The sequence below is a fragment of the Anas platyrhynchos genome, chromosome 17, assembly GCF_047663525.1.
Source record: "Anas platyrhynchos isolate ZD024472 breed Pekin duck chromosome 17, IASCAAS_PekinDuck_T2T, whole genome shotgun sequence".
Lineage (NCBI taxonomy): Eukaryota > Metazoa > Chordata > Aves > Anseriformes > Anatidae > Anas > Anas platyrhynchos.
The window spans coordinates 1032305-1054425 of record NC_092603.1 but is presented as its reverse complement, the minus strand read 5'-3'; the positions used below and the strand labels follow the sequence as shown (position 1 = coordinate 1054425).

General features: G+C 47.8%; 3 protein-coding genes and 1 non-coding gene across 9 annotated transcripts in view; 3 read left to right on the top strand and 1 right to left on the bottom strand.

The window, feature by feature from the left end:
* Nucleotides 1–22121, top strand: part of LOC106019355 (C-type lectin domain family 2 member D) — a 70043-nt gene that overhangs the window by 14596 nt on the left and 33326 nt on the right. The window lies entirely within an intron of this gene.
* Nucleotides 2491–13201, top strand: LOC101796643 (C-type lectin domain family 2 member B). Of its 2 annotated transcripts, XM_072024935.1 has the most exons (6): nt 2504–2672; nt 10928–11089; nt 11345–11455; nt 11789–11970; nt 12353–12456; nt 12752–13201. In XM_072024935.1, exons 2-6 carry the CDS (start codon nt 11002–11004, stop codon nt 12993–12995), a joined length of 729 nt encoding a protein of 242 aa, XP_071881036.1. In that variant the 5' UTR covers nt 2504–2672; nt 10928–11001; the 3' UTR covers nt 12996–13201. The 2 variants fall into 2 exon arrangements, with proteins under 2 accessions (XP_071881037.1, XP_071881036.1); XM_072024936.1 differs by lacking the exon at nt 11345–11455 and having other exon boundaries at nt 2491–2672.
* TRNAK-CUU (transfer RNA lysine (anticodon CUU)) lies at nt 3321–3393 on the top strand. Its single transcript has one exon. It is a non-coding gene; the product is annotated as a tRNA-Lys (tRNA).
* On the bottom strand, nt 7330–21865 carry LOC113845374 (killer cell lectin-like receptor subfamily B member 1B allele B). Of its 4 annotated transcripts, none has more exons than XM_072024911.1 (6): nt 18117–18290; nt 17098–17196; nt 16555–16683; nt 16079–16233; nt 15558–15667; nt 7330–9726 (listed from the first exon to the last, which is right to left on the bottom strand). In XM_072024911.1, exons 1-6 carry the CDS (start codon nt 18250–18252, stop codon nt 9666–9668), a joined length of 690 nt encoding a protein of 229 aa, XP_071881012.1. In that variant the 5' UTR covers nt 18253–18290; the 3' UTR covers nt 7330–9665. The 4 variants fall into 4 exon arrangements, with proteins under 4 accessions (XP_071881012.1, XP_038043853.2, XP_027326124.3 ...); XM_038187925.2 differs by lacking the exons at nt 7330–9726; nt 18117–18290 and adding exons at nt 14414–15177; nt 20312–21865; XM_027470323.3 differs by lacking the exon at nt 7330–9726 and adding an exon at nt 14414–15177.

Here is a 22121-nt window from a genome sequence, read left to right as displayed (position 1 = left end):
GCAGCGCTCTGCTCTCCCTCGTGCTCTGTGAGGTACTGGAGGATGTGGCTTTGCTCTGCAGGTTGTTTTTTGGTCAAATAAAGCAGACGAGAAATCATCATTCTCTAAAAGACAGCCCCAAATGGGGATCCCAGGGCACGGCAGAAAGGATGCGTCCATCCCATTGTCCTTTGTCTACGTTTTGTGTCTTGTACAAATTCATGTTGGGGATTTTTAGGTGTCCTTTCAACACCCAAAATTTTGGTTCAAATGATTTTGCATCCACTGTGTTTGATTTATTTTTTTTTTTTTCTAAATAGATTCCTCTTCCAAACTCCATCCTTCACCCAAAACCCAGAGCTTGGTCCATCCCAGTAGCCCGTCCCATCTTTCCTGCTTCACCCCCTCTCTTTTAGGGCTGGAGCTGCCCAAAACTAACCTATAAACCCCCTTTTTATTCGACCGCCTCAAACACAACCTTTCCCAACCCAAAACACATTATTATCACCTTATTTTCTCCGGTAGAGGGAGCAACACACAATGACTACTCCTGCTCTGGATCACAGAGGCTTCCCCCCAGCTGAGCCAAAGCTCCCTCCAGGCATGGGTCCCAATTCTGGAAAACTTCAAAAATGAGCGGATTAAAATTGAGCTTTGGGTTTGCAAAGGGCAGGGAGTAGGGGAATTGAGACAGGCAAAATTCATTTACACTTGCAAGGAGCAAACCAGCTTTAAAGCTGCCACCCAGCACGTTCAAAAACCCTTTTTCTCCATAAAAGTGATGTTTTCACCAGTCTGTGGCCAACCTAAAGGTGCTCTTTCAAACCCAAGTGTGAAGAGACGCTGCTCTAGCTTTAAAGATAAAATTGGAAAAAATAAAATAAAATTGAAAGATGGCTTTCTTGCAAAATTTGTCGTTTTTGAAGGAAATGGGGGTTGGACCTGATGATTTCTTGAGGTCCCTTCCAACCCCTACAATTCTGTCATTCTGTGAAAACATAAAGCAAATTTCTAGAGACACCTCCTGCCTTGGCGGCAGAGGAATTTGGTGCTCTGGTTACTGCTGGTTTAAAAGCAGAAACTATGGCCTGAATATATGGCATTTGATGGAGAGCTTCCAATGCCTTCTTGTTGTGTGCTGCATGCTCTGCAGAGCTCCTTTGTCTCCAAGAGCTGCCCACAGCTTTGTCTGGGAGAAAATATGTGTTTTAGCAAACGGGCAGGTTTCTAATGGAAATGTGCGCTTCTCTTTGTATTTTTATTTTTTGGCCACTCCTCCTCAATATTTTATTAACAAGGGGAGTGGCTAGAGCAAGGGGCAGTATTTAAAAGGAGAAAAAAAAAACGTTTCTCAGCACACCAAAGGCTGATGCACAGCTCTGGTAACACCCCTACTCACACAGCATTGGAGGAAGCAGGGAGAAGAGAGATTAGGAATAATGAACAACGCAGCATGACATAATTTCCTGGGACAAAACAACCGGGAATTGTTTTATGACAAGCTACACCCTGCTGTCATGGGAAGAACTTCTTCTGGATGCTCTGAGCAATCACAGCTGAGACTGGGAGGAGGTCGGTGACAGCAGCACAGCCGCCTTTAACCACAGGGGTGCTGGGACATGCCTGGGGAAAAAAATAATAATACATTTTGGGGGACTTTAGGGAGCAATTTGCAATGCCAAAGGGTGTCCGGGATGAGGAGAGCAGCCACGGGTGCACAAATGCACACAGCCGCTTGCTCCGCCTCCTTCCCACTGAATTTCCACAAAATGCCTGGGTCATCTTGCTCAGTGCTGTGGAAATCCCCGTCATTTATCTCTTTGCTGCCCAGATGGTTTCATTCTCCCTCCCCCAGCACACTTTTCCCCATCAGATCCATCCCTCGTGCTCCTGGCAGGGTCCTTCAGGCTCCCCAAATGTGCAGAGACTCGGCTGCATCATATGGGGCTCAATGTCCTTTGGGACGTGGAGTCCTGCTACCGAAACCCTGCCACGTAAACCCACAACAGATGGAGACAGGCTCCCCTTTCTGAGCCCCCAGCCGTGTGTTTGCCCATCCCAAGGGGGAAAAATAATCTTGATCTCCTGGGAGTCGTCCTCGCCCCTTCTCCCCTTTGCCCTCTGTACCCACAAGAAAATAAAGAAACAAAACAAAAAGATAATCCTATTTTGAGGGGACAAAAGGTTATTTTGAGCAGCCCACCAGACCTCAAACATCCTCAAAAACTTCAGTTTTGCCCCAGGAAGAGGTGAGTCAAAGCCACGTTACCATGGTCCCCACTTTGCATGCAAGTCCTTGCAAGCCAGCTCAGACAATAAAATGTTGTATTGGTGCTTTAAGTGTTACTGCAGTACATGCAGCATTACTCCCCCCCCCGGGGGCCTTAAACTCCTTCCACTGGCTTTCTTCAATAAAAGTAACAGAGGATTGCTTCCCTTTCACTTTTGTTATCAGGCAAACTTTTATAACCTGTGTTCAAGTGTCAGCCACTGAGGTTTGAGTCACTTTACATATATTGGTCATGAGAGGCGTTCTTACTGCCTCTGCTCTTCTGCAAGATCACAGGCTGAGCGATACCACTCCCCACGCTTTAAATTTAACTCCCTGCTTCTGCAGCAGTTACTCCTCTTGTTCACTGAATTGCAGCACAAGCAAGACATGAGACACCAGGAGCAGACACACTGTTCTTAGGGTAAGTCCACATGTGAGCAACAAAACTGGGGGCTGGCTGAGCAAACAATGCTCGGCTAGGGGCTGAAATATGGAGGGAAGGAGCAGCCAGTCAGGATGGGTTTCCATCTTCTTTCCTTCTTTTTTTTCTTAAGATTTTTTTTTTGTTCCCTTCCCCTCTCCCACTTTTCTACACTCTGTCTCTCTCTCCCATTTCTTTATGTGTTTGTGCTGCTTTTTTTCTTTTTCTTTTTTTTTTTTTTCTTCTTTTTTTCTCATTGTCCTCATTCTCAAATTGGCAAGAAATTTACCTCTAACATTTGCTGTTGTGACAAAATTGAAAGCAGCAAGACCTGAAGTCACGTCCTTTGCTGCCTTCTCCCCTTGTCTTCTCCTCACCTTCTCCCCCCTCTGGTGTCTATGGGTTTTATAACCACAAAGGGCCTGTTTTTTCAGTCCTAGATTAACTTGTCCAGGGCAAGAAACCTGTGGCCATCTACCAATGGCCTTGCTGTCACATCTGCTCATGCAGAAATGGTTTTCGTGCCCCTTCCCATAGGTGGTGGGCTGGGACCTATCCTGGCACCTTCCCAATGAGATCTTGGGTGGCTGTGACACAGAAAGGAGGTGGGATGGGGATCCTACTCCAGCAGCCTTTGGTCCTTCCTTGGCCCGGCTAGCTCAGTCGGTAGAGCATGGGGCTCTTAATCCCAGGGTCATGGGTTCGAGCCCCACGTTGGGCGCCAAAAAGACTGTCGTGGTTTAACCCAGCTGGCAGCTACACACCACGTAGCCGTTCACTCACCCTCCCTCTCTGGGACGGGGGAGAGAAATGGAAAGTGAAGCCTGTGAGTTGAGATAAAGACAGTTTAATAAGACAGGAAAATAATAATAACAATAATAATAATATAATAATAATAATAATAATAATAATACAATGATGACAATAGTACTACCACTAATAATGTGTACAAACAAGTGATGCACAATGCAATTGCTCACCACCTGCTGACCAATGCCCAGCCTCACCCCGAGCAGTCCAGCCTCCTCCCCCTGGCTAGCCACCCCTATATATTGTTTAGCATGACCCCAGATGGTATGGAATACCCCTTGGGCTAGTTTGGGTCACCTGTCCTGGCTCTGTCCCCTCCCAGCTCTTACTGCACCCTCAGCCTGCCCATTGGCAGGACAGAGCAAAAGGCTGAGATGTTTGACACCAAACTTGAAGGAGTTGTGGACTCTGTTGAGGGTGGAAAGGCCTTGCAGAGGGATCTGGATAGGTTGGAGAGCTGGGCGATCACCAACCGCATGAAGTTCAAGAAGAGCAAGTGCCGGGTCCTGCACCTGGGACGGGGAAACCCTGGCTGCACGTACAGACTGGGCGATGAGACGCTGGAGAGCAGCCTAGAAGAGAGGGATCTGGGGGTCGTGGTAGACAACAAGTTGAATATGAGCCGGCAGTGTACCCTGGCAGCCAGGAGGGCCAACCGTGTCCTGGGGTGCATCAAGCACGGCATCGCTAGTAGGTCGAGGGAGGTGATTGTCCTGCTCTACTCTGAGCTGGTGCGGCCTCACCTCGAGTACTGTGTGCAGTTCTGAGCACCACAGTATAAAAAGGACATGAAACTGTTGGAGAGTGTCCAGAGGAGGGCTACGAAGATGGTGAAAGGCCTGGAGGGGAAGACGTACGAGGAACGGCTGAGGGCACTGGGCCTGTTCAGCCTGGAGAAGAGGAGGCTGAGGGGAGACCTCATCGCAGTCTACAACTTCCTCGTAAGGGGGTGTCGAGAGGCAGGAGACCTTTTCTCCATTAACACCAGCGACAGGACCCGCGGGAACGGAGTTAAGCTGAGGCAGGGGAAGTTTAGGCTGGACATCAGGAAGGGGTTCTTCACAGAGAGAGTGGTTGCACACTGGAACAGGCTCCCCAGGGAAGTGGTCACTGCACCAAGCCTGTCTGAATTTAAGAAGAGATTGGACTGTGCACTTAGTCACATGGTCTGAACTTTTGGGTAGACCTGTGCGGTGTCAAGAGTTGGACTTGACGATCCTTAAGTGTCCCTTCCAACTCAGGATATTCTATGATTCTATGATTCTATGATTCTATGTCCTTGGCTTGGTGTAAGCACTGCTCTGCAACAATTCAAACATTGGGGTGTTATCAGCACTCTGCTCATCCTAAGCCAACACACAGCATTCTACCAGCTACTAGGAAGAAAATTAATTCTGTTCTAACTGAAACCAGGGCATTCCCCTATATTTTTTTGGGAGCTCCAAAACCTGGCTGGGCTCAGCCAGCTCAAAGCAGGTGATGGATTCAGCCCCGGCCCTAAAACCAGTGCATTCCCCTTCCCGAGAAACAAACATGGTTGTGCTCACACTGCCCCAGGGGAGACCTTTCCGACAGGAAAAAATGCAGTGGAAAGATGGGGAAATCACCAAAATATATCCCAAAGTGCCCCTTGATGCTGGAAATTCTGGGGAAGTCTGAGCCATATCCTCTATGCAACTATCATGATGAACTGTATCCTTTTTGAAACGATCTGAAAGGAACTTGTGGTGAGCTGGGGGTCGGCCTGTTACTGCAGATAATTAATGATAGGACTAGAGGAAATGGCTGCAAGTTGTGCCAGGGGAGGTTCAGGTTGGAAATTTTTTCCTCAGAAAGAGTGATTAGGACTGGGAACAAGTTGCTCAGGGAGGTGTTGCAGTCAGCAAGAGATACTAGAGTTCAGGAGACCTCAGTGGTTAACCAGGCAACTACTTGGAAAACTTGAGTGGGAGAGGAGTGTCTAAAGGTCATGGGGCTGGCCACGTGGAAGGAATAAAAGGCTGATAGCTAATGTAGAGAGGCAACTAGGAAAGCAAGGGCCTCCCTAGAATTAAGCCTTATCCTAGGGGTAAAGGACAAAAAAGGGCTTATTTAAATACATCACAGATAAAATTAACATTAGGGGTATTGTAGGCACACTTTGCTTCACCAAGGGAGTTGTGCTTGACCAAGCTGACAGCCTTTTATGGGGACATAACTGGGTGGATAGATGATGGTAAAGCAGCGGATGTGGCTATCTTGATTTCAGTAAAGCCTTTGACACCATCTCCCACAGCATCCCCGCAGCTAAACTGAGGACGTGTGGTCTGGACGATGGGGTAGTGAGGTGGGCAGTGAAGAGGCTGAAGGGAAGAAGCCAGAGGGTTGTGGTCAGTGGGACAGAGTCAAGCTGGAGGCCTGTATCTAGTGGAGTCCCTCAGGGGTCGGTACTGGGAGACCAGTTGGGGAATTGGGCAGGGAGACCTTATGGCTCCCTACAGCTACCTGAAAGGAAGGTGTGGGAGCAGGGGGTCAGCCCCTTCTCACAGATAACTACTGATAGGACCTGAAGGAACAGCCTCAAGTAGTGCCAGGGGAGGCTGAGGTTGGAAATTTGGAGACACTTCTCAGAAAGTGTGGTTAGGCACTGGGATGGGTTGCCCAGGGAGGTGGTGGAGTCACCGTCCCTGGGGGTGTTCAGGGAAAGGTTGGATGTGGTGCCTGGGGACATGGTTTAGTGGGTGACATTGGTGGGAGGCGGATGGGTGGGCCTCCATTTTGGGGGTCTTTTCCCGCCTTGATGATTGATTCTTTGAATATCTGAAGTGAAACTAGACAAGGGCACACAAATGCACTTAGCCACTTCCTCCACACCCCCTCTGCGGTTTCATTTCCCTGAAATGTTGTAGTTTTCTTGCTCAGTGATCACGCAAACTCTTTAACTCTTTGCTGCCCGAATAGTTTCATCTTCCCTCCCTCAGCACACCTGTCCATATCGGATCTGTTATAAAGAAACAAAGAAATGAAAGAAATAAAGAAACGTCCTTAGGAACAAAGACTGTCCTGGTAATCTTACAGCTTATTCTCCTTCTTAACAATCGGACAGTTTATGAGCCTGAAATGTCGGCCCAAATTGAGGTCAAAGTGTGGGACTCTGCAATTAAAAATGACAAGTTTGCGGTGAGATTGCTGGGCACAGGGAGAGCAATCTCTGAGGCCATAAAGAGCCATCTGGGGCAACAGTCATAAAAGTATGGTTTGCCAGATAGCGAGTGTTATAAATGAAGATACAACTCAATTTGAATTTCGTAATGTTTATAAAAAATTATTTATAAAAGGCAAGTAAACAGGGCTGGGTGTGCGGGGAGTCTACACTCCACCAACACGCACACACGAACATCAAATGTTCCAAATATACAGAACATTGCTTTTACATACTAAACCCGAGTACACCTATACATATGTGCAATCAGAAAAGGTAACAAACAATCCTTTAAGCTCCATGACTTAACAGTCTCAATCTTCCATTCCTCTTCTTGATTACTAACAAGTCTCCATTTTCCATTCCTTTTGAACAATATGTCTCGCTTTAAGTTGTCAAGCAACTCGGTCTTCAAGCCTTATGTATCCTGTTCTTCCCGGATTGAAGAAAAGCATATCCATCTCCCATCTCCTTTTGAAGGTCAATAGGGCCTGGATCAAAAGGCACGTTAGGTCAACAGGGAGCAGAACAGCAAAAGCCTTCGATGGCTGTAGCAGCAGAGGGGCTGATGGCGTAGCAGTCGGATCAGTAAAGGAGCCCGCAGCTCCCTCACTGTCTGGCAAACCATACTTTTATGACTTTGGCTCCACACGGCTCTTTATGGCCTCAGAGATTGCTCGCCAGGTGCCCAGCAATCTCACCGCAACCTTGTAGTTTTTAGTTGCAGAGTCCCACACTTTGACCTCAATTTGGCCCCATATTTCAGGCTCATAAACTTCTTAACAATCGTACAGTTTCTCTGAGCAGTTTGCTGAGTTTGGCCGAACCTATCTTCATGAGGCAATCAATGTGCCTGTTCCCGTCCTGGTCTCCATTCTACTAGCCTGCTCCTTTTCACTCCTCCTTTCTGCTTCTTTACTGATGACATAACTTCATCACATCGCGTTGCCTTTTTCATCTTGAGGACAGGCTCCCCTCTTATACCTTTGTCTCCACAGCAGTTCTTTTCAAAAACAACTTTTCATTGGTCAAACAATTTTGCATTTAACAACAGCAAACACCCAGAATCTTCCATGCCTTAATGGTTGGAGAACAAGAGACCAGCTGGAGAAGAAGAAACCAGAGACTGCATGGAGTCTCCTGAATCACCCTTCTTTGTTCCCTCTAAACTCTTTTATATTCCTGATGGCCTCATCCTTAAGAGTTTGATGTTATTATCAGTCACGGGGCTTTCTGACCACCATGGCCACACTCCACATCTCCCCCTTCTTTATTAATATCAACCAACTTCCTGACACGAATTTTTATGCTTGATATCCTTTGGGACATGGAGTCCTGCTACTGAAACCTTGCCACGTAAACCCACAACACATGGAGACAGGCTCCCCTTTCTGAGCCCCCAACCGTGTATTTGCCCATCCCAAAGGGGAAAAATCATCTCGATCTCCTTGGAGTCATCCTCACCCCATCTCGCCTTTGCCCACTGCACCCACAAGGAAACAAACAAACAAACAAACAAAAAGATAATCTTATTTTGAGGGGGCAAAAGGTTTTTTTGAGCAGCCAACCAGACCTCAAACACCTTCATAAACTTCAGTTAAACTTCACAGGAAGAGGTGAGTCAAAGTTACTGTGGCCCCCCGCTTTTCATGCAAACCTTTGCAAAGTAGCTCAGAGGGAAAAACCTTGTATTGTATAAGGACATGCAGAATTACTCCCCCTGAGGGCCTTAAGTTCTCCCCACTTTGTTTCAAGAAAAATAATAGAATATTGGTTCCTTCCTCTTTCATAAACAGGAAAAAAATTGTAACAGAAGTTCAAGGACCAGCCAGTGATGTTTGGAAATCTTTAGTCTTCTTGGTCAAGAGAGGGTTATGAATCTTGGTGAGAAGTGTGAGAAACACTCTGTAGCCAATAACTTAGGCTCAGGCGAGGATCTCAGTGAAGTAGTAATTTATTTGCGATTGCAATGGTGGGTGCCCCACAAGCAGGAGAGCGCACTGACTGGTTCCAAAACACAGTTTATATACTTTTTTATGGCAGGATCCTCCCCTGTTTCCCCACTGAGTGGGTAATCCAGGTTCACAATCTATCTGATGCTTCACAAACAATGCAAGACCTTCAGTTGCCAGCCCGTTAAATTTCAAATTTCTTTTGACATTTTTACTGCTTGAAGTGGTAATGTTTCTTCACTTATCTGACTTGACTTAACACCGCGATTTTCACCTAATTGTCCTATGGAGTCTGGTTGTCTGCATTTTTACAAGGTCGCCTGCTAAGCTTTCTTATCACTGTAAGCATATCTCAGTACCGCATTCCTTCCTTGCACTCTGCAAAAACATTTCTATTCCCACAAAGGCACTCCTACTACTTCAGTTGTCATCAGGCTGAGTGCTCCACCTCCCGTGCTGTAACTGCGCACGAACAGGATGACTCCCATAAGACTCCAGGACTAGGCAGAGTGCTGCTGGGATAAGTCCAGGTCTGAGCAGAAAAATGTGCGGCCAGCTGAGCAAGGAACTCTCAGCTCGAGGCTGAGATGGGGAGGGAAGGAGCAGCCAGCCAGGACGGGTCTCCATCTTCTTTCTTCCTTTTTATTTTTTAAATATTTTTTTATTCCTTTGTCCTCTCCAGTTTTTCCACCCTCTTTGTCTCTTTCTTGCCCTTCTTTTCGCATTTGTGCTGTTTTTTTTGTTTTGTTTTGTTTTGTTTTGTTTTGTTTTTTTTCTCATTCTCCTCATGTTCTCTCCCTTTTTTAATTCCAAAACTGTGCACCCAGTGAGCTTGCCTGCCACTCATATTTTCTGGGAAAAGACAAAAAAAAAACAACACATTGCCAAATTTTTCCTTTTCAGCTGGCTTTAGTGAAGCTTCTGCTGCCTCAAGGGCTGTGTGAATCTTCTTGCAGATAGTTAGAACTCCTAGGGGATTTTTTTGTTTTGTTTTGTTTTCTATTTTTAACCATTTCCATCTGTTTTTGCTGGTTATTTTTTGCCTGTTTGTTACTTTGGGAGAGCTTTCCCAGTTTCTCGTCCAGCTAAAGCATGCTTTCCTTGTGTTTTCCTGGGAGGGAAAGAAAAAAAAATAAAGATGAAATGAAGCAAAAAAAAAATAATACTGATCAGTAGAATTAATAATCTGGAGGGAGCTGCAGTAAAAAAGCAGACTGGGGGGGGAAGAAATAAAACCTGGCTACAAGCTCAGGATCCTTTGAGTCTGCAGGCTGCAAAACCCACTAACGTGTGTGCTTTTTTCAAGGGAATTTTGGTTAATTTTACAATTGTTACAAAATGGAAGCTTAACCAAAAGAAGAAGAGAAGCTCTTCTCTTGAAATGAAGAAACGAAAGCATTAAATGCTATCAGTTTCCTTACTGGTATCAGAAACATTTGGTTTTCAGAGAAGTCTCAGTTGGGTTAGGGTAGTTTTAGCTCATGCAAGCCAAATTTGAAGCTGAGCCAGACTTTGTACTACAGAGTTTGGGGTACCTGCATCCCACGCTTATTACAAATTTTTATGATCCCCTGCCAAATTCAATCCTAAAACTTCTTTGAACACACTATTTCCCAGCACGACCCCTAGCACTGAAAGTTTCTCATGCAATTTTTCCTTGCGTGCTGCTGCATTCACTCAAAACCAAAACCTTTCTCCTCCTTAGGAGCTTATTCCTAAAACATTGCGATGTGGATGAAGGCTGTTTTGGAAACAAAGTCTTTTCTTGTTAATTACTTCCCGACAACAGTGCCAAGATCTGTGTGCAAGAGCTGCTCTGTTTGGACAGCAGACAGCACACCCTGTTATCGTTGCAGTGGAAACTGAGATAATGGATGGCTGCAAACCAAGAATGTCAGCACAAACAAATGCTGGCTTATTACCTCCTCTGTTTTTTTTCAAATTCAGCTTCCTGCTTGCTTGCTGGGCTGAAAGCTGGGGGAGGGTGTTCTGTCACAAACAGCTCAAATCCCTTTGAGCTTTGAACCCTGATAGGCAGTGCATTTCCTTTAATTTTTTTTAGCATTTAAAGTCAGTTTAAACTTCTTTCTCTTTTCTCCTTCTCTTTCTTTTTCTCCTTTTCTTTTCCTTCTCTTTCTTTCTTCATCTTTTCTTTCTCCCATCCTTTCACCCTTCCTCCATTCCCCTCCAGCAGACCACAAGCCCTCTCCCCAACCACGGTTTCCCCATGTCCCCTCCAGATCCCCACAAGTCCTCAGACCCGGGGGGCTTTGCTGGCCCCCCAACACTCAACCCTCTCCTTGCTATCGCAGCATGGTCAGCCGGTTGCTTGAGAGCGCTGGATGTGTGGATGTGATCAGTGAGACCCGACATTTCCTTGCCAGCCATGGGGAAAGGAGCCCAAGAAAAAAATCACCCCAACCAAGAAGAAGTGCTGAACCCTCCAAGAGATGCAGAAAAACAATGCAAATGGGGTAATGCTGGGGGAAAGCGAGATCTGGCTCCAGTGGGGCACTGGTGGGATGGGCACCAGCCAGGGTGTTTTGGTGGGTGAGGACAGACTCTGAATTTTATCATGTAGCCACCTCTTAATCCACCTGCAGGGCCTCAAAGAAGGGAGCTCCTATCCCAAGGGGGAGGGCTATAGGATCAACCATGGATCCAGCAGAAAAAGGGCAAATGGGGGGTGGAAAGACCCAGCCCACATCTCCTGCTCTCTTCTCCACCAGACTCCAGCCCCCATGGGATGGAAAAGAAATGTTGTCGTGTACAAAAGCTCCTGGCTCCTCTGTGTGTGGTGCTGAGTGTCCTTGTCCTTGTTCCGCTGGTGGCCTTGGTTGGTGAGTCCCACTGGAGCATCCCCACGGCAGGGAGATGGGCCAGGAACCTGTTTCAGGGATGGAGTGGGGAATTCCAGGGTTTTCCCAGCAGGATGAGAAGCCCTCCAAGCATAGCACTGAGTCTGTTTCATGAAGCACCCGCTTTTGTCCCCTCAGCCAGGTTCTACTCAGCCTTTCCTAGCGGGTGCCCCATCTTGCTGCATCCCAACCCCCCTACGCTTGCTGGAGGGGAATACATATAACTAAAAAAAATGTTATTTTTTTGCCTTTTTTTTTTTTTTTTTTTTGGTGGCTGTCCATGCATCTCACCTGCTCGGTTTTCCCCTTTTACAGTTGTGCGTCTGCAGTCTTGCTCATCACATCCCCAATTCTCCCACATGTGCCCAGACATGTGGATCGGCTTCCAAAGCAAGTGCTACTATTTCTCGGACAATGAAAGCAACTGGAATACCAGCTTGGAGAACTGCAAGGCCATGGAAGCCTCCCTGACCTCCATAGACAGCTGGGAGGAACTGGTGAGAACTGGGCACGAGCCCCAGTGCCCGCTCTGGTGTGGAAAATGTGTGGGACCAGACCAAAAACCCATTTTCCCCCAAATTTCACCCACTGCCAAAGCCAGGAGAAGATGCCCCAGGGAAAGTACCATCCTGGGCTGGGGGATGAGCAATATCACATTTTCTCCAAAACTCTGTCCCTACATCCAGATGGGTGCTGTCCTGAGCTTTGCCCTCAAGGGGCTTCCTTTTTCTGTGAAACTGAAGGATTGTAGAATCTAATCACCTTCCTATTGCAGGGTGCTCTGCAGGCTGTAGGCAGAACCTGGCTGAGTTTTGTTTTGGGAAGACTGGATTGCTTAAACCCGATTATTATTTATTTTATTTTATTTCTTCTCTAAAGGCTTTCATCAAGCGATACATGGGCCAAGGAAACCACTGGTTCGGGCTGCAGGAGGAAGTCAACGGCCAGTGGAGGTGGACCAACGGCACAGCCTTCAACAACTGGTCAGTCCCTCCGCATGTTGGGGTTGGGTGCTTTGGGTTGGCAATTAGGCCAGGAGTTCTTATAGGATCTGGGATGGCCTCTTTTGGGATGGGGACCTCCTCCTGCCACCGCACCACTGGTTCACCACGGGAGGCTTGGTGCGGACCAAGGACGCTGTGCTCTGAACCCCTATTAAACCTTGAATGCTGCCCCTTCTGACCTTCCCAGGAGAGGAAACCCCAGGTTTTCTTCCCGTTTTTAGGGTAGTTTTCCTACTTCCTTTTCTGCTCACTCCTGAGTGTGTCTGCATTGCAGGTTTGAGGTGTGGGGAGGTGGCCCTTGTGCGTACCTAAACCAGGAGATCAGCTCAGCCCTCTGCCACACGGAGAAATACTGGATCTGCAGCAGGCCCAATGACTACGTCCTCTGGACGCGAATCACAGAATCACAGAATCACAGAATTTCTAGATTGGAAGAGACCTCAAGATCATCGAGTCCAACCTCTGACCTAATACTGACAAGTCATCCACTAAACCATATCCCTAAGCTCTACATCTAACCGTTTTTTAAAGACTTCCAGGGATGGTGTCATGGTTGAGCCTGTCTATCAGCTACACACCACACAGGCGTTCGCTCACCCTCCCTATCGGGCACAGGGGAGAGAAACGGGAAGTGAAACCTGTGAGCTGAGATAAAGACAGTTTTATAAAACAGGAAAATAATAATGACAATAATAACAAAATAAAAATAATAATAATAATACAATGGTGATAATAGTACTACTACTAATAATATGTACAAACAAGTGATGCACAATGCAATTGCTCAACACCCGCTAACCGATGCCCAGCCTAACCCCGAGCAGTCCGGCCCCCTCCCCCTGGCTAGCCACCCCTATATATTGTTTAGCATGACCCCAGATGGTATGGAATACCCCTTTGCCTACTTTGGGTCACCTGTCCCGGGTCTGTCCCCTCCCAGCTCTTACTGCACCCCCAGCCTGCCTCTTGGCAGGACAAAGCAAGAAGCTGAGACATCCTTGGCTTAGTATAAGCACTGCTCTGCAACAATTAAAACATCGGGGTGTTATCAGCACTCTTCTCATCCTAAGCCAATACACAGCATTCCACCAGCTACTAGGAAGAAAATTAATTCTGTTCTAACTGAAACCAGGACAGATGGTGACTCCACCACTTCCCTGGGCAGCCTGTTCCAGTGCCTCACAACCCTTTCAGTAAAGAAGTTCTTCCTAATATCTAACCTAAAACTCCCCTGGCGCAACTTAAACCCATTCTTCCTTGTCCTGTCACCAGTCACGTGGGAGAACAGGCCAACCCCCACCTCTCTACAGCCTCCTTTGAGGTATCTGTAGAGAGCGATAAGGTCACCCCTGAGCCTCCTCTTCTCCAGGCTGAACAAGCCCAGCTCCCTCAGCCTCTCCTCGTAGGACTTGCTCTCCAGGCCCCTCACCAGCTTCGTCGCCCTTCTCTGGACCCGCTCAAGCACCTCGGTGTCCTTCTTGTAGCGAGGGGCCCAAAACTGAACACAGTACTCGAGGTGCGGCCTCACCAGAGCTGAGTACAGGGGGACGATCACCTCCCTAGCCCTGCTGGTCACACTGTTTCTGATACAAGCCAGGATGCCGTTGGCCTTCTTGGCCACCTGAGCACACTGCTGGCTCATATTCAGCCGACTGTCCACCATCACTCCCAGGTCATTCTCTGCCAGGCAGCTCTCCAACCACTCCTCTCCCAGCCTGTAGCTCTGCTTGGGGTTATTGCGCCCCAGGTGCAGGACCCGGCACTTGGCCTTGTTGAACTTCATGCAGTTGACCTCAGCCCATCGGTGCAGCCTATCCAGATCCTCCCGCAGAGCTTTCCTACCCTCGAGCAGATCGACACATGCACATAGCTTGGTGTCATCTGTGAACTTACTGAGGGTGCACTCAATGCCCTTGTCCAGATCATTGATGAAGATATTAAAGAGGACCGGCCCCAGTACCGAGCCCAAGCACCGAGCGAAAGATTTACCCTGAGTAAAAGATCCCATAAACATAAAGCTCATGATAGTGACAGAAAAAAATTGTAAATCTTATTTAGGTCTGCTTCTTTGCCACAACAGTATTGCTGAGTTTCCTTTCTGCTCAGGCTCTTTTGTGAAGGCTCTGTCAATCTTTTGTACTCAAGTCAGCAGCATCGCTGTTCCTCTCTCTGCTTCTGCAGCAGAAAGTAGTGTTTTATTTTTTTCTACGTTTGCAAACGGCATGTTTGTAGTAACGAATTTGAAACCTGTAAATCTGATGTGCTATGCAATAATGCTATTATGCTATTATATTTTGAACTTCCTATTGGAAGGAGGACAAGGTATGATTGGAACAGATACAGTCTGTATGAACGTATTTGGATGGATTTTTTAATAAAAAAATAAAAATTGGAAGCTAATTGCAACAGAGCCTACACTAATACTCTTGGCTGTGCTTGGTTGGGTTCAAACCCTGAAATTCCTTGCAGAGCCGTAACAAGGAGGGTTGGCTTCAACCCAAATATTAGCAGCAAGCATCCTGCAGGATGGGCTTTTCAGGGTGGGCACCATACAGGTCTCTGTCTCCTGCAGTCTTTGAAAGGAGATGGAAGGGTTCTGTCTGGCAAACCCACTTGTATTTGCTCCCACAGCCATTGTCTTCCAGCCCCTTCTCTACGAAGGTCACGCAGCCGTTCTCCACACTCCCAAGGGAACGGAACCTGCAAACCAAAACCATCAGCACCCAAAAGCAGCTCCTTTCTCTCTTGGGAGAGGGGGCAATGGGAGCTTCCCCCCAGCCTGTCTCACTGGGCTCCAGGAGGCTTCTTGCTGCGGGCTTGCCCAGATGCGCGTGCAGATTGCTGTGCTTGCACTACCATCTGGCTCCTTCCTCCACTGGAGCATGCCCAGGGCATTAAAACCACGTTGGCTGCGTAGGTGTGATGAGATGGTGGGTTACAGTGCTCAGTACAGCCAACTTTCAGGCTGCAAAGACTTACCAGGGCATTGCAAGACTGTTGTGGACACCAAAATATTGGAGATCTTGGGGCTGAAATGGAGCAAAGCTGCTCTGCACATCATGGGTTGCAGCTGTACTCACATGGTGGCATCGAAGGAGGAGTTGTCCACCCATTTCCATATGTTGTTGGATACCTTTAATCCGATCCACACCGTTAGCTTGTCCTGGAGGATGATCTCACGTAAGTGCTCCTGGGAAATGGGAGAGAAGTGTTGGCTTCCAGGGCAAGAGGCTTGTTGGGGTGTAAAGCTGGCTTTTTGAACCCGTTTGGTTCATCCTCAAAGAGACGGGCCCTAACCATGACCTGTGCCTTGGGTGCTGCCTCACTCAGTGGGTGGAAAGAGCTTAAATTCAGAGCCTGAGACACCAGAGGCTCCCCCCGAGCTCTGTGTCCTTCTTTCCTTCCGTGCCAAAGGTGGGAAAGGGCCTCCAAAGCCCTTTTGGTGCTGATTCAGCCCTCTTTCCACCTCTTAGCAGGTGGTTGCTTGGAGCTACCAAGCCTCCTGCCACCAACCAGCAGCTCCGGGGCAGTTTTTGCCCCTCTACCCACCAAAACCAAGGACTTTTGGATCTTTTTCAGGCCTTCTCCACTCTGCACTTACCATATCGACGGTGTTTCGGAGCACGGCCAGATGGGACCCCCGACTTTCGCAGTCTTTTTTGCCATCCATCCAAGTCCCAATTGATTTGGAAACCTGGTAGCACTGGTCCCCCAAAAGCTGCCAAGACTGGGGGCACAGCTTGCAGCCCCCGTGGCCTGGAGAGGAGACGGAGCCATGAGACACCCCAAAAAGCGCTCGAGGTCTCGCTCAAACCAGCCAAGAGGCACTGGGGAGGGAGCTCTCTCCCCTCCCAAATTTTTCCTGCCCGCTTTTCCCACCCATCCACCACAAAGAGGACACGGTGGGGTGAGCACGGGGAAGGTGGAGAGGTGCCTCCTCCTCCCGGAGGCCCACAGAGGATGGAGATGATCAGCAAAACGAGCTCTTCCTCACCATGCTCATTGACACCAAGCTGGACTTGCAGCCCCCCGGGGACACCCATCCCACCACAGGGACCCCTCCGGGGAAGGGGTTACCTGCAGAGCTGTTCCAGCGGCAGAAGTAGCGCAGCAGGGAGGGAGCCATGCACACCTCCGTCCTGTTCCTTCCCCTGGCCTCACTCTTGTTCTGCAGAGTGTTGGGAGGTGTCGGCGTCTTCTGAAAAACTTGGAGGTAAAATTTTGGGGTGAGATTGAGGCTGTTTGTGTGCTTCACCGTGAAAACCAAGCAGGGCTGAGTTGGGTTTCCAGATCTATTGTGCAAACTCTTTTTCTCGTCATGATTGCACCCAACGTTTGCAGAAGCATAAAAATGTTGCTTGTGTCCACCACCCTTGCTTTAAAAGCCTTTTTTTTTGTGTGTATGTTTTTCTGTGTTTTTGTTGTTGTTTTATTTGTTTGTTTGTTTGTTTTGAGAGGGGATTTACTCTTGCTGGATGCGTCCCGTGGTATCTACATGGTTCCTGGGATAAAACCCTGTCCTCCCCTTGGCGAAGAAAAAAAAAAAAAACAACAAACAAAGTACACATTCCCTTGTGATCGCTTGGGTTTTAGATGTGTTTTCGAGTGGGTTTTACTTACCCTGCACACTGAGCACCGCCACCAGCACCAGCAGCACCAGGTAGCCCAGCCCACTCAGCTTCAGAAAGACTCCGTGCCACCGTGGGCACACGGCGGGAGCTGAAAGAGTCCGTGGTTTTGTTCAGAAAATGCTTTCTTGTAAAATAAAATTAAAATACAATGAAGTGAAAATGAAATAATATGAAATAAATCAATAAAATTAATATAAAAATGTAATAAAATAATGAGAAAAGAAAAGAAAGAAATGAAACGAAAAGAAAAGAGAGCCCCTATGTTTGAGCAGAAGTTGACAGCTGCTTTGCTACCTCCACAATCACACAAAAACAAGTGAAAACCCAACGATCACAACCTTCTCTCTGCATCTCCCACCCCAGGACCCTCCTCGCGTGGGTCCCACTGCTCGCCGTTGTGCTGCTTTGGCTGGAGCAAAGCCTCCAGGTGCTTGGAGGGGATGGGGAGCAGCTGGGTTGCGGCTTCCCAGTTGCACCAGTGGGTTCCACTGGGGAAGGAGTCCTGGTGGTGGGCTTTGCTCCTGTTGGAGGCTGGGTGCTGAGGTTGGGCTTGGAAGCGAGGCTGTCACCTCTAGGTGCTCTGGGAGGCGGTGGGGGTCCTCAAGAGCAGGGGGGACAGACTCAAACTCTTGGGAAATTGGCCTCATTTAGAACAGGTGGCAGCTGGTGGGACTCGGGTCCCTCCACAGCTCCTCTCCACCAGGGTCCTGGGCGTGTTTCGCCAAGCTTTGACTTCCAACGGCTTGCGTTAGGGCTGATTTTTGCTGCAGAGAGAGCAGCCCCAGCAGTGAAATCGTTGAAGCTCTGGCCATTTGCAAGCTTCTTTCTCCCCCGTCCTTCCTTCTTTCCTTCCTTCCTTTCACTGCCTGCACAAACCGGGATCAACACCGCAACCCAACTGGCACTTGGCCATGTTTCTTGGCCAAGATGCAAGCGGACCAAAGCGCCAGCTCTTCCTGGGGGAAATGAAGCTCACCGTGAGCGCCCACCACCCAAAATTGCACTTACTGTGACGCCTCTCAACAGGTGAAGAGCCCCCTCCGGGCTGCCTTAAATCAGCGTACATAATTTCCCCAGCCATGGTCAGCTCGCCCGCCTGCAGAAGCGTCCCAGGAGTGACAACGTCCCCGGGCAACCTTTGCATTATGACCAACCTTCTTGAACCTTCTTGCGCCTGCGTCCAGCACCAGGAAATGGCTTTATTTAGTCTTCTTCTTTGTTGTGTGTTTTTTTTTGTTTTTTTTTGTTTTTTTTTGTTTTTTTTTTTTGTGTGTGTGTGTGTGTGTTTTTTTTTTTGTTTGTTTTGTTTGTGTTTTTTTTTTTTTTTTTTTTCTTTTATAGGTTCATAGATATATGCTACAGACTTTCCTTTCACAGAATCATCTAGGTTGGAAGAGACCTTCCAGATCACCTAGTCCAACCTCTGACCTAAAACTAAAAAGTCCTTCACTAAACCATATCCCTAAGCTCAACATCTTTAAACCTCTTTAAAGACCTCCAGGGATGGTGGTCCCTTTCAGTCGAAGGATGGCAGGTAGGCAGACATCCTCAAGGCAGGAGGAGGTCGCACCTCTCGAGGTGCAGAAAACACCTTTTGTCTTTAGCGACCACAGCAAGCACTGCGGTGCTGAGCTGCCAGGAGAGCAGAGAGGTGACAAAAGACAAAATAAAAGCCCTTAAATAATATATGTATTTATTAATGGGGGTCAGGCCAATTCGTACCAGCAGATAGTCGGGGAAGGAGGAGAAAGGTGGTATTTGGTGTGTCTTCCCTGGAATACGGCTTGGGCATCAGTTGTGTGTAACCCAAAAGCTGGAAGGGGATGGTTTTGATTGCAATTTGTTGCTTTTTCTTCCACGCCAAGTAATTTATCCTGTAACTTTTGCACCAGAAGAGGCAAAGAGGGTTTTTTTCCTTGCTTATTTTCTGCAGCAAAATAAATATGCATTATCTTGATGTTTAATTTAATTTTTTCATGCCAGCTTGACCTAGTCTCTGCTGCATGGAGCAGCTGGCACTTCCTAGGACTGGGGAAAAAGCACCACCAGTCCAATTTGCTGTTCGTTGTTACTCTGCCTTCAGCTCTCATTGACCTCATGGAAAGTTTTGTACTCTATTTTCTGTGGTGAGCAGAGGCAGGCCCGCTTTTACATTTCTCTTCCTTCACGGTATCAAAAAAAAGGTGTCAAAAAAAAACCACACCACCACCACCACCAGTAATTAAAAAAAAAAGGCTTCAAAAGGCTCTGCCTCCATCCTGACCATAGCTTGCAAAACTTAAAAAAATTATATATATATACATATTTTGGTAAAAATCTGCATCCAGAAAATTTAATTGCAAGACATTTATTTTGGATAGCCTGTTTACAAGAACTTCCTGTTTGAAGAAGTTCCTCCAAGAGATGAAGAAAAACAATATAAATGGGGTAATGCTGGGGGAAAGCAAGATCTGGCTCTGGTGGGGCATTGGTGGGATGAGCACTGGCCAGTTTTTTTGGGTGGGGGGAGGAGAGACTCTGAATTTTACCATGCAGCCACCTCTAAATCCATCTGGAAGTCCTCAAACAAGTGCAGGTGCCTTCAAAAGACACGCATCAGCCCTGCATGCTCTCCCCATCCTCCCATGCTCCCCCAGAGCTACAAACCTTGCTGCAACCGATTCCTTAGCATTCTTCCTAAAGGACTCTCAGTATGCACTGTCCCAGGGACATCCCCTTTTCCCCTGGGACCCTTATTTCCCATTTCTCCTATTCCCCTGAAGTGTGCTACTACATAAATTTACCTCCTGTGGTGTACCACTGACCAATGTTATGATTCTAGACAATGGGTGTGCACTGCCAAGCACTTTGCCGTGCAAGCGGGTTCCATAGAGCAGAGGTCCCAAAAATGCTTCCTTTCTCTCTCTTTTCTCACACTTCATCCATCTCCAGCCCTCACAGACCGATGGAACCACCTCTCTGGCATTTCCTCTGCTTGCCCTTGTTCCCAGTTCTGGTGCAAAACCATTTTTGTTCCATAATACCGAGTTTATCAAAGGCAAGCATCCCCGGTAAGCCACCTCACAGTTTCCCCAGCTTGAGTGACTCTCTGGGACCCCAAGAGCTGCACCACCCCGCTTCTTCCCCCTGCCAACCAATCGCCACCCGGGGTATGCTCTCGCCACCACAAACCCATGGTGGGACGGAGGATCGGACCCCGCTACCTGCGTCCCGGAGGGGTCCCGGCCTCTCCGCAGCACCCCGCTTGCATCGCCTGTCCAAGGCCATGTAGCCATCCTCATCCTCCATGGCAGAAGGACACGCAGAAGGTGGAGGGGACACGACAGGGTCCAGAGGACAGGAAACCAAAATGCTCAGAGCTGTACTGGTGAAGTGCAAACCAGTGGCGGGGCTGGAGCTTCCTGCCACAGCTCACGGCCATTCAATGCCCCTGTTATATATTGAGTTGTTATATGTGGAGTGGTAATTTGTGTTGAGAAAATGGTTGATATTAATAAAGAAGGGGGAGATTTGGGAGTGTGGCCATGGGGGTTGGAAAACCCCGTGATTGAGATAACATTAGACTCTTAATGATGAGGCCATCAGGAATATAAAAGAGTTTAGAGGGAACAAAGAAGGGTGATTCAGGAGACTCCATGCAGTCTCTGGATTCTTGTTCTCCAGCTGGTCTCTTGTTCTCCAGCCATTAAGGCATGGAATTTCTGGGTGTTTGCTGTTGTTATATGCAAAGTTGTTTGACCAATGAAAAGGTGTTTTGAAAAGAACTGCTGTGGAGAGAAGGGTATAAGAGGGAAGCCTGTCCTCAAGATGAAAAAGGCAACACGATGTGATGAAGTTATGTCATCAATAAAGAAGCAGGAAAAAAGAGTGAAGAGGAACAGTCTGGCAGAGTGGAGACCAGGACAGGAACACGCACTTTGATCACCTAATAAAGATGGGTTTGACCTAACTCAGCAAACTGCTCAGAGAAGCTTGTACAGAAAGTCACTGGAAATAGGCGCACCGGAGCTGGAGAGAAGCTCGAGCTGAGAGAAGCGGACATGTGCACACAACTGCCCCTCGCTGGTCAGCAGTTGCGCATTATGGGGAATCATACGTCCTTAGGAACAAAGTCCTACAGCTTATTCTCCTTCTTAACATTCGGACAGTTTATGGGCCAAACTGAGGTCAAGGTGTGGGACTCTGCAACTACAAATGACAAGATTGCAGTGGGATTGCTCTGCACCTGGCAAGCAATCTCTGAGGCCTTAAAGAGCCATTTGGGGCCACAGTCTATGCCATGAGCCATTGGCCCCTCTGCTGCTACAGCCATCAAAGGCTTTTGCTGTTACGCCACCCACTGACCTGGACATGCCTTTTGACCCAGCCCCTATCGGCCTTGAAAAGGAGATGGATATGCTTCTCTTCGATTTGGGAAGAACAGGATCCATAAGGCCCAAAGACCGAGTTGCTTGACAACTTAGAGACATATTGTTCAAAAGGAATGGAAAATGGAGACTGTTAAGTCATGGAACTTAAAGGATTGTTTGTTACCTTTTCTGATTGTACAGGCATACTCAGGTTTAGTATATAAAAGCAATGTTCTATATATTTAGATTGTTTGATATTCGTATGTACATTGGTGGAGCGTAGACCCCCCGCACACCCTGCGCTGTTTACTTGCCTTTTATACCTTTTATATATATTCCTTTTATAAATATTCCTTTTATAAATATTCAGATTGAATTGAGACTTCAATTATAACATTTCTTTAGACAATGTACCGTCAGGAACCCTACGCAAGGGGGTTTAGTGGTAGCAGCTTTCTCTTCCTCATCTTCATGGTGTAACTTCAGAGGTGACTCGAGCACGCAGGAGGATGCTGCAGGGGGGAGCTCAGGGCTCTCCTCCCCTCCATGCTCCCCTGGGGCTCTGCAGGGCATGGCTGCAGACAGAATACTTCTGCTGGGAGCACAAGTTGCTGCTGACCCCATCAAGGTTGAGGTAGGCACATTGGCCATTGCCCCAGATATT

Bases quoted from the DNA above. Each gene is read 5' to 3' on its own strand.
- LOC101796643 (XM_072024935.1), top strand. From the start codon at position 11,002: ATGGGGAAAGGAGCCCAAGAAAAAAATCACCCCAACCAAGAAGAAGTG. The intron at 11,456-11,788 runs GTGAGTCCCACT...CCCCTTTTACAG, and splicing joins TCCGCTGGTGGCCTTGGTTG to TTGTGCGTCTGCAGTCTTGC. The intron at 11,971-12,352 runs GTGAGAACTGGG...TCTTCTCTAAAG, and splicing joins TAGACAGCTGGGAGGAACTG to GCTTTCATCAAGCGATACAT.
- LOC113845374 (XM_027470323.3), bottom strand. From the start codon at position 18,252: ATGCAAAGGTTGCCCGGGGACGTTGTCACTCCTGGGACGCTTCTGCAG. The intron at 16,684-17,097 runs GTAAGTAAAACC...TTTACCTCCAAG, and splicing joins GGCGGTGCTCAGTGTGCAGG to TTTTTCAGAAGACGCCGACA. The intron at 15,178-15,557 runs GTGAGTACAGCT...TTTGGTTTGCAG, and splicing joins TCCTCCTTCGATGCCACCAT to GTTCCGTTCCCTTGGGAGTG.